Source organism: Oryctolagus cuniculus, chromosome 15, assembly GCF_964237555.1.
Source record: "Oryctolagus cuniculus chromosome 15, mOryCun1.1, whole genome shotgun sequence".
NCBI lineage: Eukaryota > Metazoa > Chordata > Mammalia > Lagomorpha > Leporidae > Oryctolagus > Oryctolagus cuniculus.
In genome coordinates, this window is record NC_091446.1 from 32,755,715 (window position 1) to 32,774,898 (window position 19,184).

At 54.3% G+C, this 19,184-nt stretch overlaps 1 protein-coding gene across 2 annotated transcripts in view; it reads left to right on the top strand.

Annotated features, from left to right (window-relative positions):
• The window catches only part of SLIT1 (slit guidance ligand 1), a 168,127-nt gene that overhangs the window by 141,849 nt on the left and 7,094 nt on the right, over positions 1 to 19,184 (top strand). For both annotated transcript variants that reach the window (XR_011382336.1, XM_051823458.2), the window contains exons 26-32: positions 7,088 to 7,251; positions 9,030 to 9,154; positions 9,405 to 9,502; positions 12,366 to 12,505; positions 12,639 to 12,732; positions 14,998 to 15,135; positions 18,733 to 18,970. Coding sequence is in view for 1 of the 2 variants with exons in the window: in XM_051823458.2 (XP_051679418.1) it covers positions 7,088 to 7,251; positions 9,030 to 9,154; positions 9,405 to 9,502; positions 12,366 to 12,505; positions 12,639 to 12,732; positions 14,998 to 15,135; positions 18,733 to 18,970 (997 nt within the window). In the remaining variant the exon portion in view is untranslated. The remainder of the gene's footprint in view (positions 1 to 7,087; positions 7,252 to 9,029; positions 9,155 to 9,404; positions 9,503 to 12,365; positions 12,506 to 12,638; positions 12,733 to 14,997; positions 15,136 to 18,732; positions 18,971 to 19,184) is intronic.

Sequence of the window (19,184 nt, forward strand, 5' to 3'; positions counted from 1 at the left end):
CACAGGACCCAGCAGTTCCACTCCTGAGCTTGCTAAAAAGAACTGAGAACAGGGACTCAAACAGCTGCTCGTACTGCAGTGTTCAACGAAGTGTTATTTATTTAGATTTATTTATGCATTTGAAAGAGTTACAGAGAAAGAGGGGAGACAGAGAGAGAGAGAGAGAGATGGAGAGACAGGTCTGACATCCACTGATTCACTTCCCAAATGCCTGCAACAGCCAGGGCTGGGAGCTCAGAACTCCATCTGGATTTCCCACGTGGGTGACAGGAACCAAAATACTGGAGCTGTCACCTGCTGCCTCCAGGGTGTGCATTAGCAAGAAGCTGTATCTGAAGCAGAGGAGCCCGGACTCAAGCCAGGCTCTCTGATGTGGGACGTGGGTGTCCCAGGCAGTAACTAAATTGCACCAAATGCCCACCCTTCCATGTGTTAATCTCTAAAATCAGAACGTATCTTAAAATGATGTGCATATTTAATATGGAGATGTTTCTCCGCCCCTCCCAATGCCTGTTACATAAGTGGTGCATCTAACAATCTCAGGCTTGAGGAAATAAAACAGTGGGTGTTGCTCTTGGAAGATCTGTTCCGGTCAAATGCCATGCTGTGGACTTTATCTGGGTGACTCACTTACTCTGTGACTGATCCAGGAGGTGAGTTTTGTGCGATGCATCAGCTCCCTCCGATTGGCAGGAAGTGCCCCAAGCACAGTACTGAAGATTCCAGGGCCAGTCTGGACTCCGTGGGACGAGTGTGGTGATCGATTAGCAATGTCTGCCATGGGTATGGGAGGGGTAGGGGCTGTCCTAGGTGGCAGGATTTATTGTTTCCACTTTCCAGTTTCAGATTCTGAACAGTTAAGCAACTTCTCTAGGCCATAAAGCTAGGGTATGAGGGGCAGGATTTAAACTAGGCGTGTCTGATTCCAAAGCTTGCTGTTTGTTCTGTTCTCAGTGACCTCCTGGGTGACAGAGTGAGTCAAGTGCAGAAGAATTTACTAGAATTTACTTCCGGCCTCTGTGGCTACTGGGGATGTTATCAAGGCAGCTGGAAGGAAGTGGAGACTGACTCCGAGGAGGTGCCCTTGCTCCACAGAGGTGGCACAATCTACTTGCAGAGGAGGGAAGGGCATTCCAGGAAGAAGGAACAGCATGTGTGAAGGCACAGAGGCAGGAAGCCAAGGGCATGCCTTGGGGTGCTGTGTCATCCAGCCCAGGACAAAGGGTATTAGGGGAAGAAAATGTGGAGTGGGAAGAGATGAGACTGGAGAGGGACTTTGGAGTCCTGTTGGGAAGGGCCTTGTGTCACGCTAAGGAGTTTGGACTTGATTTTGTGGACAGCAGGGAGCTTTGAAAGGAGAGTTGTGGACAACCAGGGGTGTCATATGGAGGCCGATGGGGTGGGAGGCAGGAGTGAGTCTGGCTGGAGAGGGTGACTCCAGCCGCAGGCCAGGCAGGGCCACTGTTGTCTCTTCCCGCTGACTGGAAGTCGCAGGAGCTCGTTTGCACCTGTGCCTGGTAACTTAGGGTGTTGCGAGCTCATTTCTGTGGCTATTAGCCTCTAGGAATTCTGAGGACCTGGACTGCAGATGCTCTCTAGAGAGCTTGTTTCTGTGGGGTGCTCGGGCCGCTGCTGTCGGGACCGCTCAGGCTCCCTGCATAGCCGGGTGTCAGCCAGGTATCTGCCTGGACTCTGCACCTTCCCCGCCAGGCCCTTTCAAGCATCTGGGTCACCTGTCTCACCTCGGAGACCCCCTCATGGCAGCACTCACGCCTGGGATTTAACGTGCGGCTGGCCCCCGCCCTCCTTCCCCTTGGGAAGTGGGTACCACGCGAGTACCATGCAAGTGCCACGCGAGTACCACGTGAGTGTGTGCTCAAAATCTAGGGGCGCTGTTTTTCGAGGGGAAGTGAAAAACAATGCATTTCAAACAATAACTGAAGCTTCAAAACCAAGTGTGGCGTCTACACTTACCTGTACATTCAGACTTTCTCTAGGAGAAAGTGACCTCGGGCCTGAGGCCAGACCCAACTGACAAGAAGTAAACCAGTAAGGAAAGATGCGGTTAGCAGTGGTTACAGAGCTAGGTCCCCTCATTAGCAATTAGAAGTGCCTGTTAATTGCAGCTGGGCCCCATTTCTCTACCAAACAGCACCCATGAGAAAGAAACCGACCACTGTTATGAAGCCATTCTGTGGATCGGCGCTGCTGTTACCGCACTGGGTGTGGGGTGGAAATTGGCTGTGGCCTGGACAGTGTGTCCGCACTGCAGTAGGGTGTGTGTGCATGTGCGCAGGCGACAGGGCGTGTACACGCATGTGCACTCGTGCATCCATGTGCTGCACTCCAGAGCTGCTGCTGCTTGTAGGATCTCTTAAACACTTGGAAGGAGTCAAGGGATATAAAAGAGTGGCATGGACTCGCTGCACTCACTCTGGCCACAGGCACTTCATAGGGAAGAATGGGCCCAAGGTTCCCTAAGGAGTCAAGGTCAGCCGAGAGTCATCCTCCGGTTTCCGGGTCCCCACAGTGCTGTGTGCCATGTGCCTATGCCATGTGCCTATGCCATGTGCCGTGTGCCTGTGCGGCCCTCTTGCCCGCTGTGACGCTGGCCAGGGCCTCTCTTGCCCGCTGGCAGTGTGGACGAGGGGTCTGTGGGGCAAGGGTGTGGTGGAAGCTGAGATCACCACATTTCAACCCCTGCACTAAGAATCAAGACTCAGGGCTTTAGATCCTTGTCCCACCATCAATTTGCAGTGGGATCTCAGGTAATATATTCTCCCTAGACCTCTTCTCTCACCTGTGAAAAAGACAATTTCTAAGGTCCCTTAGAGTTTGAACATGACATAGTGATTATGAGCTCTTCACTGCCAGGGGCTTCAATCCCCTCGCGGCTCTCTGCTGTTGTCTATTTTCATGTTTACTTTACAGTTAGCCCATCTTTCATCTATCTGTCCATCTGCCCCACCATCCATCCACCCATCCATTCATCCATCCCTCCCTTCCTCCATCTGTCCATCCTTCCTTCCTTCCATCCATCGAACCATCCATAAAATCTGTTCACGCATCCAGCCATCCATGCATCCGGGAATACCGACTGTGTGCCAGATCCTGTGCCAAAGCTCCCCACTGTCATTCTTCATCGTTCCAGTTTAGCACTGGTGTTGCACTGGAAAGTTAGCTTTCCAAATTCATTAAGAAGCAGGTGTGAAAAGTAAATATGAAACGAGTAAGTAAATTGTGCCATTCCCACAGGATGGAATAGCAAGTAATTAATACTGATGACTATTATGACACTGTAATTTATTATTTGGTGAAGATGCAGAATAAGAAAATGATACACTCTGGTTTTAATGATGTACAAATATGTACTCAGGAATCACAAGGGAGTTCACTATAATTTAATTAGTTCCACTTACAGGATGAGAGATGATCCCTTTCCTCCTGGATTCCCTTTGCACTGAGTTTTGTGCCTTTCTTGGGCACTCAGGCAGGCATTCGTCCAGCATTTACTGCTGCCTGCTGGTCTCCCCCCGGCACAGCCCAGGGCTTGTGGCCCCTGCCCACGGGGAGCCGCCTCTACTACAATTCGAGTCTTGGCGGAGGAGATGGTGTTGCACACAAATAGCCTGGGACTAGGATGGGCCCGGACAGGGTGTGCTGGTAAAGGAGATTCCGAGAGTTCGGTGCATGCTGACCTCCAAAGTTGGTGACCCCGACACAGCCACGAGAAGGCTATTTCAGGGCGGGTTACATAAATAGAAGCCCAGCAGGGCCTTGGCATGAGCAGATGTGGCTACTGTTTCGGCCATTCCCAACTCATGCCAAAAATCAACAACACAAGGTTATTTGTACTTTTATGGGGGTGCACACCCGAATGAATCCATGGTCCTCTTAGTTTGATGAGTGGCCTGGCCCCTGCCCACGAGGCCTCTGCTGGGCCTGTGGCTCGCCATTCCCCACTGAGTTCACGGCGGTTCTCCTTGGGAAAGGGAACTACAGACACTGCCGGGAGGGGAGGATGGTTCTCAGCTGCGGAAATCGAGTCTTTGCAGCCATTAGAGCTCGAAATGGTGGACTCAGGGCCAGCTCAGCACCTGCTCGATACGGAAACAAGAAAGTCGAGTGTGGCTTCAGCCAGGTTTATGTCTGGATAGCTCTTTATGGGCCTTTACCCCTTACGTGTTATGATGAAGAGTTGGGAAGGGACACTTAGAACTGCAGTGCGCTTCGCTGCCACGTGTGGGGCTGGACTGGCATCAGTGTGGGGATCGTGAGATCCTAAGATGAGCCGAGGACCCCCCATCCATACCCCCCAGCTGTGTTTGCCGTGGCTTCCGAGTTAGTCTTTCTGCCATTTTTTCCTATTGAGTTACAGGACTGAAAGGAGAAACCGTTCCTAATAAATGACCGGGCCGCACTCCTTGTAGTGCACTATAAAAATATATTTAGACTAAATTCTGTATTCGTCTTTTGAATAACAGGATCATGTTATATTGCACTTGTTATTGATATACAAAATATTTATCTGATGAATGCAAATGTTTTAAATATGCCACAATTTTTGTATTTCTGCTCAGTTTAAAAGCCTTTGTTTTTTATTTAACACACTAGAGCTTCAACACAATCAAAGCATTTGACCTTCTCTGTGGGGTCCTGGTCCTGCCCAACGAAAGGGGGAGGGGCCCAGCCCGTCCCTGAGCCAGGATGGAGGCTGTCAGCAGTGAGGAGAGAGAATTCAGTCCAGGCCGAGGTTGAGCCTGCTCTCTTTCCCGGGCTGCGTTATTCCCTGGGCGCCCATCCTAGGTTGTACATGCTGTCTTTCTCCCCTCTCTAGAGCGAAGGGTCTTATCCAGTCACAGGAGTGTTCAGCGAGCCGTTCAAGGCTCTCGGGGCGAGCGGAGAGCAGCTGCGTGGGGCCAGAGTCTGCGTCTTGCGCGGCCTGGTGTGTAAGGTTGTGCGGAGGCAGCCGGGCTGCTTTGGGAGAATTCCTGTTCAGAGCTGCTGCAGCTTTCAGCAGGCCGTGCGCCCCGCATGAGAACCCCCGCCTCTGCACTGCCCACGACAGATGGGAAGCGCAGTGCGTCCACTGGCTGCTTAACACTCATGCCCGTTCACGTTCACACCACGCAGCCTTGTTTGCAAAGTAACGACGAGACTGCTGAACTCTAGGCACGAGGCACTGATTTTTCTATTTTCCTGAATCAGTTGAAGACCTTGTCCCCATTCTTCCCCAAAATTCGCATCTTGCCCATCTCCGTTTCTGTTGCTGTGGTTTAGTGAAAATTCTGAACTTGCCAAGCCAACGATGCAAGGGTTGGTGGCGTCTGGTGTGGGTGCCGAGGGCAGAGTGCTGGCCAGGGCAAGTCAGGGCGGCCTCCCTGGGGCAGCCCTGCACACTTCACATGCACTTGCCCTGCCACCTGAGTCCTGCAGCTGGGTACCTGTTCTACAGAGACGCTCAGACCTCCCATGGAGGTCACAACCCCCTCAATACCGTGAACCCATCCACAAGGACAGAGCCCCCTGACCAAATCTGCTCTTTAAAAATTTTTTAAATTTATTTTAAAGTGATAATTACACACACACACACACAGAGAGAGAGAGAGAGAGAGAGAGATTGAGAGGGAGAGATTGAGAGAGAGAGAGATCTTCTATCTACTGGTTCACTCCCCAGATGACTACAATAGCCAGGGCTGGGCCAGGTCAAAGCCAGGAGCCAGGAGCTTCATCTGGGTCTCCCATGTGGGTGCATGGACCCAAACATTTGAACCATATTCCACTGCTTTCCCAGGCACATTAGCAGGGAACTGGATTGGAAATGGAGCAGCCAGGACTTGAACCAATGCCCCTTATGGCACCGGTGCCTTTATGTGCTCAGACAGGTGTATCTGAGATCCACTCCCAGAAACCAATCACTGGATGCCAAGGCAGCTGCATTTGTAGTTCGATAGGCATCGCCCAGTTCCCCTCCCTCAGAGCTGTGTGGTCTGCTTTTCGCCACTCTTAGGAAATAACTTGAGGCTTTGTAAAGGGAAGAGGTTTGCTTTGGATCATGGTTCTGGAGTTCACAGCCCAAGCCCGCATGGGCCCCACTGCCTCGGTGTCTGGGGATGGTGTCCCTGCTGGCTGAGTGATGGTGTGCACAGAGCAGCAAGTGGCCAGGAGCAGGGGGCACAGCAGTCCCTGTCTCTTTTAAGCCACCAGGAGGCCGTGCTGAGGGCCCCACCCCAAGGACCCAACCCTCACCTCCCGAAGGCCCTGCCTCCGAGCACTGTCCCCCCTCTTGGTACCATGAGCTGAAGACTGAGGACTACGTTCCTGAGTCTGAGGGACGAATACTCAAATCACAGCACGAGTTATACCATTCGCACCCCGCTGGTAACCTAGCAATGCCCTCTTAGAAAAAGTTGTGAAATATGAAGTGAGCCTGTGTGCAGTGTGCAGCTCTGTGGCACTGCGTGCATTTCCAGTGCGGCGTGGGGCCCAGACCTTGCTTTGTATGCAGTGTTCGAAAGGGGCTCACAATGCGAATGCACTCCCATGTGCTTTGTTTGATTAAAAAACAAAAAGAAGAATGACAAGGTGTGGGCGTCCGAGGCGGACAGCTCTGTGAAACCAGGGGCTGCCCTTGGCTCGTCATGGGACCCCAAGGAAATCAGTTAGCCCTCGTGAGGCTCAGTCCCCCATGCCTCTGAGGTGGAGGAAAGAAGACCGCAGCTGATGAGAGGCCCAGAGGCACATACTGCAGCTTGGGTGCTGGCCGCTCTCTCCCCCAGACCTGTGCAGGCAGAGCCTTCGCCATGGGCTCTGGCCCCAAAAGCGTGAGTTCAAATCCCAGCTCCTCCCTTTCTCTGTGTGGTATTGGCCAAGTGCTTGGGCCTTTTTGAGCCTCAGTTTCTGCACGTGTGAAATGGGAACAGCAGGGTGCGGTGAGGACCTAGTGAGATACTGCATGTGAAATGTTCACATACAGGCTAACTGGTAAATCCTCAGAAATGGGGGCTTCTGGGACTTTTGCCAGAACTTGGCACCCCAAGGGGCACATGAAGCTGAAATGCCTGCTTGTCCCCCTCCTCCGCCCCAGGGCCATTGGCGCCAATCCCCTGTACTGTGACTGCCACCTCCGTTGGCTCTCCAGCTGGGTGAAGACTGGCTATAAGGAACCCGGCATTGCCCGCTGCGCTGGGCCCCCGCACATGGAGGGCAAGCTGCTCCTCACCACGCCCGCCAAGAAGTTTGAATGCCAAGGTGAGCCCAGTGTCCCCGCCCCTGGCTGCTGGCCCCACCCCCACCCCCGAGCCCACCTGACCCTGGCAGGGTCTTCCACACACTCCTGCGTCCTTGTAACTGCTGGGTGGGGAGTCAGGTGACAGGAACAAGGCACCTGCTGCTTGGTAGGATGTGGTCCTGCATGCAACGCAGAGAAAAGAGCCAGACAGAAAAGTCTCAGGCTACCAGGGGTTTAATCCTCCCCTGAGATTATGTAGGGAAAATAAAAATAGCAGCAGTGTTTACGGCAGTGCCCAGTCCTGCAGCAGTGCAGCGCTCGGGAGCCTGGTCCTTGCCATCCCTGCTGGAGCTGGCAGACCGGCTGCTGCCTTCCTGACAATTGCAGACTACGGTGCAGGAATGTGGTGGAGGCTCCGCCCCTGGGGCATCTGTAACCACTTGTCCAGGGATTGATTGATTGGCCGGTGCCCCGCCCCCAGAGGCCCTGCCCAGCAGAGCCAGGTGGCTGATTAGCTGCCTCTGGCGCAGCTTGTGTGCAGGGCACTGCTGGGGGAGGACCACAGGGTACAGGCCCCTGCCCCCCACCAGTTCAAAGGCCACTATGGGAAATGAAAGTGACAGCCACGGGTTAATGAGGAGGCCTCGGGCCACCCGTGTGCAGGATGCTGTCACAGTGGTAACATGTGCTCCGCGTACACTGCAGGGCTGGTGCTGGCAGGAAAAGCTCTGCTTCCAGTTTGTGTTGAAATCGAACACGTGTGCAGAAAAGCACACGGCTCACGAGCTGATGGTGTGTTGTGTTCGCTGACTGTGCCTACCTGCATCCAGCAACAGAACCCCCCAGGACCCCAGAAATCCCCCCTGCATTCTCCAAGACATCCCTGAGAAGGGTTTTTTTTTTTTTAATTTAATTTTTTGACAGGCAGAGTGGACAGTGAGAGAGAGAGAGAGAGACAGAGAGAAAGGCCTTCCTTTGCCGTTGGTTCACCCTCCAATAGCTGCCATGGCTGGTGTGCTGCGGCCGGCGCACCGCGCTGATCCGAAGCCAGGAGCCAGGTGCTTCTCCTGGTCTCCCATGGGGTACAGGGGCCCAAGCACCTGGGCCATCCTCCACTGCACTCCCGGGCCACAGCAGAGAGCTGGCCTGGAAGAGGGGCAACCGGGACAGAATCCGGCGCCCCGACCGGGACTAGAACCCCGTGTGCCGGCGTCGCAAGGCGGAGGATTAGCCTAGTGAGCCGCGGCGCCGGCCTTTTTTTTTTTTTTTTTTTTTTTTTTTTTTTTTTTTTTTAACATTCCTGTTTGTGCTCCTGCCTCTTGGCAGACTCGAGTCCATTGACCTGGCCTTGTTGGATCCTAAAGCCCCTAGCGGCCAGCGGCCCGTCCACCTCTGCAGCCAGGGAGGTGACGGGGGTGGGGCCTCCCCTGGCACAGGTTGGAGAGGAGCGACTTAAGGCAAATGGACCTTTCTCCCTGGTGGGGCCCCCATGCAGAGCCAGATGGCGCTGGGCGGGATGTGCCCTCTGGGGATTGGGGGTGGGAGCCGGCTTCCCGCTGCCTGCCTGCCAAGATTTGCTGCTTTGGTCCTTTCAGCCCTGCAGGGCTCGGGCTGTGATGAGCCCATTTAACAGAGGAGGGTCTGGGGGCCAGAGAGGGGGATGGTGCAGGGGCTAAACATGACCCAGAGGAAATACAGGGAGGGGCAAAGTGTCCTTGGGGACAGGGCCTCATGGGGGTCCCTGTGTCCAGTCCCGTGCCGCTGCCTCCTCCCTGCACTAACACCCTGTTCGTCACAGGTCCCCCGACCCTGGCTGTCCAGGCCAAGTGTGACCCGTGCTTGTCCAGCCCCTGCCAGAACCAGGGCACCTGCCACAATGACGTGCTTGAGAGGTACAGGTGCACCTGCGCCAGTGGCTATAAGGTGAGTGCAGGCTGAGCCGGGAGGGGAGGGCTCCTCTGGGCGCTGCAGGCCAGGGCCAGGCCAGGTTGCCTATGTCTGTTGTGTTTGCTAAACTGACTCAGGGCAGGCACTTGAGCGAACCTGTAATCAATGAGGTATCGAATGAATGAATGAATGAGCAAACAAGTAACTTCTAGGACAGGGAGGCCGAGCCACGCAGGGGCTGGCCATCTTGCACTAACCCCCCGTGTCTCACTGACTTTCTTCCCAGGGCCGAGACTGTGAGGTGTCCTCGGACAGCTGCTTCAGCAGCCCCTGTGGGAACGGCGGCACCTGCCAGGCACAGGAGGGCGAGGATGCCGGCTTCACGTGAGTCCCAGGAGGGCTGGAGCCTTGGTGGGGGTTGTCTGGGTACCCGTGGCCCCAACAGCAGGGATAGCCCAGGTCTCCTGTGCTCTGGACGATGTGGGGTGGGCTCAGGGGAGCAGGCACACACTTCAAGTCACAGCCAGAGGCCTCTGTGTGTCCCAAGCCAGCCCCTTCTTGCCAGCTGAGCTGAAAACAGAGGCCAGGGTGCTGGCCTGTGGCACAGTGCACAGGCTCACAGTGGGGTGGAGGAGGGCTGAGCTGGGGCTTGGAGCTGCCCTGCTGCCTCCTGGTGCAGGCCAGACAAGTCCTTCAGTGACACTGGGAATCCATGGCCCAGGGCATATGCAGCCAAGGCCAGTTGGGGCATTTGAGACTCCATTGACCCCTGAGGCCTCCAAACCCAGGTGCAGAGCTTGCTGGTTATGCCAGTGCTGCCAGCGCCTCCCATCCAGCTGAGACTGTCCCTGGGTGAGTGAGGTCTGCCCAAAGGTGGGGCCAAGTCCTAGTCACTCCCCTGAGGCCCCCTGCCTCCCCCTGTGTCTCATGACTCGCCCTGGCCCCACCAGGAGCAGCCCATTTCCTGGGGTACAGGGAAGGGCTGGACCTAAGGAGCTCACCTCCTAAGTCATTCCGGTGCTGACACTGGCATCCAAGCCATGTCCCCAACCTCAACACGCACCCCCTCACACCCTCCCAGAGCTTGTCAAGGAATGTGCAATGTTCAGTTGTTGGAAATAAATTGCCAGCCAAACACATGGGCGCTGCAGAAGATGACGTGGACTCCACTGGCAGAGGTGGCCAGAGCCGCCTCTCTGTTCCTCCAAATTACCTGATGCAAAAAATAAAACACTAAATGGCCTCTCTCTCCTCCCGGCGTCGCCTTGGCAACACATCCTGACAGTAGACTCCCAGCAGCTCCTGCGAAGCCACCTCCTCATTCCTTAAAGTCCCCAGCCAGGGCCCCTACAGGATGTACTGGCACCTGGCGGCCTTGCAGACTGGGTCCCGGGATGGGGGGCGCCTCCCCGAGTTACCCCTGGACCTGAGGCTCACCGGGGCCTCCTCTGTTATCTGCAGACCCTGCTGCTGTCCTGCCCCCTGAAATGGGAAGCTGCTCCTGTCACCCCCAGCTTAAAACCCCTCTGCTGCCAATCCCCCAAGCCTTGGCAGGAGACAGTCAACTTCAGGACGGGTCCTGCAACAGGGGTTTTCAAGCCTCAGGACTTCACATCCCCAGAACAAGTTCTTAAAGCTCGTGCTTCCTCACGTGTCCCTAGATTGGCAGTGGAGATGTTTCATAGCAAGCTTAATTTCACATTGCAAAGGAAGCCGTCTCCCAGACATTGCCGGTGCTATCCCAAGTAAACATGAAACCATCGCTTTCAGTCGCTCCTTCCCCATCGCCAACGGCTCGGAATCGCACCGCAGTTTGATGCCACTTAAAAATGACCCGAACGGCTTTGCAGGAACCGTCACACATTTCGCTGCACTTGAACTTGTGTTTCCATTTCACACCCCCCCCATTTTTTTTCTAATCTATTTTTATGCCTGAGAAGCTTTTTTTTCTAGAACACCTGCCCAGCGTCACTGCCACCAACATGGGTTCCTACGTTAAATTTCCCAGATTTTTTTCTTATTCTTGGTGACCTGGCCTGCGAGGGAAAGTCCCTTTAGCCCTGAGCTGTCAGCACAGTCGCCGAGAACAACAGTCGCAACATAGCTGTGTGCTAATGTGCGATTGGTGATCATGAGTATTACACATAAAGATACACTCTTCCTTCTTGTGGCATTGCTGGGGCTCTTTTTTGGTCATTTTGCCCTCTCTCACTTGGTTCTCATGTCAGTGGGTGACTGTCCCAGTGGGAGGGGCGCCATAGCTGCTCTATTCCTGTTCTGTTTTGCTGGTGTAGATATAAACACTGGGAGAGTCTGTGCTCACAAATAAGGGGTTGGGATTAGAAGGCATTTTATTTTAGCCATGCCACTCAGTTCGTGGAAACGCTCGCCAGCTCACAGGCCAGGATCTCCGGAGTGACTTGTCATCAGTGTTATTTTTAGGGCTGTCGTGGCTGACAAGTCCATGAGGTCTCCCTGCAGTCACTTTACACGCACAGAGCTGAGCCCTCTCAGCCCTCCAAAGCACTTGCCTGCTCCCTTTCTCAACATGGGCATTCCTAATGGACCCCGGGTGGTATTCCTAATGGACCCGGGGCGGTATTCCTAACGGACCCGGGGCGGTATTCCTAACGGACCCTGGGCGGCATTCCTAATGGACCCCGGGCATCAGGAGTCCCGGAGCAGGAGTCTCTGGATGAGCTCGTGCAGAAAGGTGCCCACCTGGAAGCTACCTCCTCGGACTTCTCTCTCTGGTCCACACATCTCTGGGGAAGGCACGCTCCTGTTTGAAGCTCGCTGATCCCCAGGGCGTCCGGCCTGGTGCCCACTCCCTCGCCCAGCTCCATTCTCCCCCATCCCTGAAGTCTCCTCCCGAACCACTACAGGGATGAGCAGGCTGCTGCTCCTTCAGGCTTCTGCTTAGCCCTCTGCCCCAGCTGCATCTCCCTGCTCTCCCCTCTCAGGCTCCCTGGTTAACCCATCACCTCCTTCAGGAAGCCTGCCCTGACCACTCCCGCTGTGTCCCTTTGTGCCCCTCCCTGGCTCTTGCTCTCATCGTCCTGATACTCACAGCCCTCCCGTGGTGGTCTGTCCCTGCTTCCCCACTGGACCACGAGGGCAGGGCCATTCTTGTTCAGCTCTCACCTCCCCAACACCTAGCAGGGGCGTGGCCAGGAACAGCGCCCACAGCTCTGGTTATGACCGGTGCCCCAAGAAGATGCCTCTCCATCTTCCCCGTGCCCCACAGGTGCTCCTGTCCCACCGGCTTCGAAGGGCCAACCTGTGGGGTGAACGCAGATGACTGCGTGGAGCACGCCTGTGCTAATGGGGGTGTCTGTGTGGACGGCGTGGGCAACTATACCTGCCAGTGCCCGCTGCAGTATGTGGGTAAGCCGAGCGGGGCAAACTCGCGGAGCCCCCGTGGTGGACGGGTGGGCTGGGCCTGCTTTCACATCTGCAGGAGCTCTGCTGGGTCCGGCTGCCCGGCCGAGCTCAGCAGAGCAGCTCCATTCTCTCCCAGGCAGGACCTGTGAGCAGCTGGTGGACTTCTGCTCGCCGGGTCTGAACCCGTGTCAGCACGAGGCCCAGTGTGTGGGCACCCCGGATGGGCCCAGGTCGGTGTCACCCATCTCTGGGGCCAGGGAACAGTGGGTTGCCAAGTCAGACTGGGTTCTGCCCCCTCCCCGCCCTATTTCCTCACTTGCCCAGTGGGTGTGGCCTCAGATGGACAGGGGTGCTGGAGTCAGGGCAGGAGGGGGTGGGCTACAGCTCTGGGGCGGCTGCACCTGGGTTTGCTGTGTGACCCTCTGAGCCCGTTTTCTCATCTGCAAGCCGGGATCATTGCAGAGAGTGGGTGAGAAAATGCAGGCACCAGGCCCCACATGTGGCCTCTGATGAGTGCTCGGTCAACAGCATTCGTCCTACCGGACCCCAGTTCCTCATCCCTTATTATGAAACCCACCGAACTCTGAAAACCCCAAGCCCATCTGATGGCAAAATCTGGCCTGACCCGAATGTGCGGGTGGAAAGCTGGGCTCCCTGGCAGGGGGTTGTGCACAGTTGGGACTCCTCCCCGCTGCTGTGCACACAGGCGGGTTTTGCAGCACAAGCATGAACCTGTGTGCCTCCGGGGCTGCCCCAGGTCCCGGCAGCCAGTCACATCACATATGCTTACCTGCACGTCGCATACGCTTACCTGCAACCGGCGGCTTCACCACAACGTGGAAGTGTGGAAGTCCAGAGCCTGCGTAGGGGAGGTTTGGGTGTGTGGGTGGGTGGGTGGGGGTCATTGACCTTATTAGCATTTGCATCATTGTTTCTGGAATCTGTGCAAGGGCGTTGTCATGTGAAGACTGCTGAAGGAAGGTCGTGGGGTTTAAGAACATTGCTCCCATCTGCAGTTTTGCAAACACGGCCTCATTTCTGGGATCTCCCATTCCATGGTCAGAGCAGCAAGGAGTGGGCAGGGCAGAGCTCCTTGGGATCTGTGTCTGGGACCCAGCCGGACTCAGGCTGGGCCGGGCGGTGGCGTCACCCAGGGAGCTCACCGTCTAGCTGGAGCTGCCTGTGGCCCCTGGGCAGGAAGTGGAATCAGGGGATCCCGGAAGCCCACATCCAAGATTTCAAGGCTGCCTGGGGCCTCTGTCCAGATGCTGGAGACCGCCACCCTCCTGGGTGAGCTGCCGCGTGGGAGGGTGGGTGCCTGCTCACGGGCTGAGCTGCAGAGGGTGGAATGAACCAGGCTGGCATACTGTCCATTTTGGAACTGCCGGACTTGCCCCTCATGCCACAGAAGATGAGCACAGCCGGGCCCAGGCTGCAGCACAGCCACGTGCTGTACACCTCCATGGGAAGACGGAGCTGACACACACTCAGCTGTGCCTGGCATTGTACCTGAACCCAGCAAGTGTTCAATGCACAGTCATTGAATGAATGAATGATGAGTGCTGGTGGCTCAGCTACTGCAACATTTTTCAGACTGCAGCTCCAGACCTGTTCATGGATGGTGAATTAAATTAAAAAATAAAACAGAAAGTATCAGAGAGCCACACACCATGTTACACAGCAAGGATAGTATTGTTGCATAACGTGTGTGTGTGTGTGTGTGTGTGTAATCAGGAAAGAACCCTGATCTGCTTAGGTTGTGTGGTTGAGCAGTGGCATTTGGAGTTTGGAAGGGGCTTGGATAAGGAATTGCTCTGTGAGGGCTAGAATATCCACAAGAGGCTTCCTGGAGGAGGTGAGGTTTTGACTTAGCTTAGCCGGACCATGCAGGGTGAGAACAAAGGGTACCCCAGAATCTGCAGGTGTGAAGAAGGCAGGGATATGCCTCATTGGGTAGGCTTGGAGTGCTGACCTGCAAGACAGATAGCATCTGGCAAAGCCAGGCCTATAAGTGGCTGGTGGAACGACCCTTTATTTGATAGGGAAATGGCTAACCAAGTGGATTTTCAAGACAACAGTGAGGCACAGAGCCAGGGGCTGGCCTGGGGTCAAGGCCCCTCCTGAGAGGGGCACTCACCCTGCAGAGGGCCAGGAGACTGGGAGAAGGGGGATGGGTGAGCCCATGGGACTCAGAGCCGGGGGCTGGGGGATCCTGGGAGAGCAAGGAGGGAGTGGTTGGGAAGGGCTGAGGGTCACCCTTGGATGTGCTGTTGGTGGTGAGGGTGGGGCTCCAGTGGTGGCTCTTCCCACCAGCTCCCAGCCCACCCAGAGTCCACACAAGCTCTCTTCTCATTGTAGAAGAGGCTCCCGAGGCACTGGGGCCCCACAGACCCACTGGGACTTGGGGTCCTCTGTCTCTGTGCAGCCCCTGGCCCTGGTGTGCACTGCTGGCCACCTGGGCTCTGGGCTGACTCTGCCCCCCCCCCCCCAACCAGGTGTGAGTGTGCACCAGGTTATGCAGGTGACAACTGCAGTGAGAACCAGGATGACTGCAGGGATCATCGTTGCCAGAATGGGGCTCAGTGTGTGGATGAGGTCAACAGCTACACCTGTGTCTGTGCCGAGGGCTACAGGTGCGTAGCCCTTGATGTGCCAGGAGTGACTCCTGGGCTGGCAGGATCCCACGGGGGGAGGTGAGGGTCAGAGCCTGGGCACTGGATGCCGGGGTTTTAGCTATGGTTCTGCCAATCACCAGCTGTGCGACCTTGGGGACGTCCTGTAACTGCTCGGAGCCCAGGCAGAGGCTCCGTCACCTGTTGGAGGGGGTGGGAGGTGGTTGCTGGACGGTGCCTCATCACTACCTGCCCAGCCGAGCCTCTGAAGACATGTTCTGCCCTGAAGGTCACCCACCTCCCCACCTTGGTTCTCCTGGGAAGTTGAAGAAGTCTGGCCATCTACCTCCCACACCCTGCTTATGTCATTTTTATAAAAAATGGTTTTGTTAGATAAAATTCACATACCATACAATCTACCCAGATAAAGTATAAAATTCCATGGCTCTTAGGGTATTTTGGATTTATGCATCCATCACCACAGTCAATTGTAGAACATCTTCATTATCCCAAAAAGAAGCCCCAAAGCCCTTAAATGTCACTGCCCCCCCCCCCCATCCCAGCTCTAGGCAGCCACCAATCTGCTGATGTCTGTGTCTGTGTCTGTAAGTCTGCCTGCTCTGGACGTGTCACAGGATGAAGTCACACAGTGTGTTGTCCTTTGTGGCTAGCTTGTCGTGGAGCATAAAGTCCAGGTTCACCAGCACTGCACTCCCGAGTGTTGGTCCACTCTGTGAATCAGATGCTGTGTTTTGTTCATCCGTTCGTCAGTTAGGTGGTTTCCACTGCTGTGGATACTGATGCTAGGACCACCTCTGTAGGTTTTTATGTGGACATGTGTGTTGAGTGCTCTTGGGTGTACACCCAGGTGTGACTTGCTGTTTTACATGGTAACTCCGTGTTTACCTGTTTTCCAGAGCCTGCACCATCACACATGCCCACTGGCCATGGTGGAAGGTTTTAACTGCTCCACAGCCTTGGCAAGACTTACCTGTCGTTTTGGTAGCGACAGGTGTGAAGTGGCATCTCCTGTTGGTTTTGATTTGTTTTCTTGATGACTAATGGAGTTCAGCTTCTTCTCATGTACTTCTTGGCCATTTTTACATCTTCTTTAGAGACATCTCTAGTCAAGTAAATTGCCTCTTAATTGAGGTGTTTGTGTTTTTATTGCTGATTTTTAAGGGCTGTTTATATTTGATAGATGAGTTTCTTATCAGATGTATGATTTGAAAATATTTTCTCATGTTCTATGTGTTGTCTTAATATTGTCCCTTGGTGCATAGAAGCAGAAGTTTTTAATTTTTATGTCTGGTTTATCTGTTTTTTCTTTTGTTGCTTATGTTTTTGGTGTCATATCTAAGAAACCGCTGCCTAATTCAAGTCAGAGATTTGTATCTATGGTGCTCTCTAAGAGCCTAACAGTTTTAGCTCTGACATTTAGACCATTGATCCATTATGATTTAGTTTTTGTATGTGGTGTGAGGTAGGAGTCCAACTTCATTGTTTGCATGTGGATATCCAGTTGTCCCAGTACTGTTTATTCAAATGATAATTTTCAGCCGGTGCCGCTGTGGCGCCGGCACCCCGGGTTCTAGTCCCGGTCGGGGTGCCAGATTCTGTCCTGGTTGCTCCTCTTCCAGTCCAGCTCTCTGCTGTAGCCCGGGAGTGCAGTGGAGGATGGCCCAAGTGCTTGGGCCCTGCACCCGCATGGGAGACCAGGAGAAGCACCTGGCTCCTGGCTTCGGATCAGCGTGGTGCTGCGCCGGCCACAGCACGCCAGCTGCAGTGGCCATTGGAGGGTGAACCAACAGTAAAGGAAGACCTTTCTTTCTCTCTCTCTCACTGTCCACTCTGTCAAAAAAAAATGTGATGTTAGTTGTGTGGTTTTGGTGGACTCCCTTTATTAGACTGATGGAGTTTACAACTTTGATTTTTTAGGATTTATTTTATTAATTTGAAAGGCAGAGTTACAGAGAGAGAGAGAGAAGGAGAGACAGAGAGGTCTTCCATTTGCTGGTTTACTCCCCGAATGGCTGCAATGGCTGGAGCTGGGCCAGGCTGAAGCCAGGAGCCAGGAGACACTTCCAGCCCTCCCCTGTGGAGGCAAGGGCCCAAGCACTTGGGCCATCCTCCACTACTCTCCTAGGTGCATTATCAGGGAGCTGGATCAGAAGCGGACCAGCCAGAATTCATACCAGTGCCCATATGGGATGCTGGCACTGCAGGCAGTGGCTTTACCCACTATGCCACAATACCAGTTCCAGTGGAGTTCACTTCTGTTGCTGGTATGTGTGGTGTTTTTTATTCATAAGGGATATTGAACTTGTCTAATGTTATTTTTGCTTCTGTAGAAATGATTGTATCATTGTTTTTGTTCTATTTATATATTACATGAATTGATTTTCAAATGTTAAACCAACCTTGCATTCCTGGGGGATGTTCCAAATGGTCGTGATAGAATCCTTTTCATGCTGGATTTGATTTGCTAATATGCATTAGAGATACTGGTCTGTAGTTTTGCTGTGCTATCTTCGTCTTGTTTGTGTGTTAGGGTAATGCTGGGGACTGTCCTCTCCTTTTCTTGTGAGGAATTCATTAATTTTCCTCTAAATGTTGGGTAGGATTCACCAGCACAACCACCAGGGCCTGGGAATTTTTTTTTTTTTTTTTTACAGGCAGAGTGGATAGTGAGAGAGAGAGACAGAGAGAAAGGTCTTCCTTTAGCCGTTGGTTCACCCTCCAATGGCCGCCATGGCTGGCGTGCTGCGTCCAGCGCACCGCACTGATTCTGATTCAATGGCAGGAGCCAGGTGCTTCTCCTGGTCTCCCATGGGGTGCAGGGCCCAAGCACTTGGGCCATCCTCCACTGCGCTCCCTGGCCACAGCAGAGAGCTGGCCTGGAAGAGGGGCAACCGGGACAGAATCCGGCTCCCCGACCGGGACTAGAACCCGATGTGCCAGTGTCGCTAGGTGGAGGATTAGCCTGTTGAGCCACGGCGCCGGCCAGGGAAGTTTTCTGATTACTAATTTGATTCTTTACTTTCATGGATCTATTCAGGTTTTCTGTTGATTCTTTTGTCAGCTTTGGTAGTTTGTTTGGGTCTTGGAATTTGTGCATTTAATCTGTGTCATCTAACTTTTGGCACACAGTTGTCTGTAGTATGGCCTCATACGTCTTTTTATTTCTGTAAGGTTAGTAGTTAAGTCCTCTCTTTTATTTATGCTTTCAGTAATGTGGGTCTTTGTTCTTTCTGCTTATGTCTTACGTCACACTCTTCTTTTCTGTGAAACCTGTCTTGCAGAGTTTGTGGCACGAGCAGTGTTTCTCAAACCTTCCTGAATCACCTGGGATGTGGTTAAAAAGCAGTTTCCATAGATTTTCCATTTCTGACAAGTGCCCCCAGATGTCAACGCTGTGGGTCCAGGAACCACACTAATTTCTCAGTGTCCTTGTGGCTCTCAGTTCTCATGTAAAATGGCTCCTTGGGTGCCTTTTCTGTCCCCCTGAGGCTGCACCTTCCTGCCATGTTTAGTGAATGGCTCTGCAGGGCCGTGGGAGAGGACACTGCCCCCTTCCTCCTTCACTTTTGCCCTCTGACCTGTGTCCTTTCCTCCCAGCGGACAGCTCTGCGAGATCCCGTCCCAACCCCCTGCACCCAGGAGCCCCTGTGAGGGCACTGAGTGCCAGAACGGGGCCAACTGTGTGGACCAGGGCAGCCGGCCCGTGTGCCAGTGCCTGCCGGGCTTCGGCGGCCCTGAGTGTGAGAAGTTGCTCAGCGTCAACTTCGTGGACCGGGACACCTACCTGCAGTTCACCGACCTGCAGAACTGGCCACGCGCCAACATCACTCTGCAGGTGTGCGCCCAGGGGGCCTGGTCACGGAGGGGACTCGGGAGCAGGGGCCCCGGCATCAGTCAGAACACTCGGACACATCGCTGCTCAGGGGCTGTGTCAGAGGCAGAGCTCTTTGTGGGCATCGGGAAGCCAGCTTGGCTGAGCGTAAGACAAGTGGGACAGCTACTAAGTCGCACACAGGGCAGGGCGGAGGTGGTCCCACAGGGCCTGGATC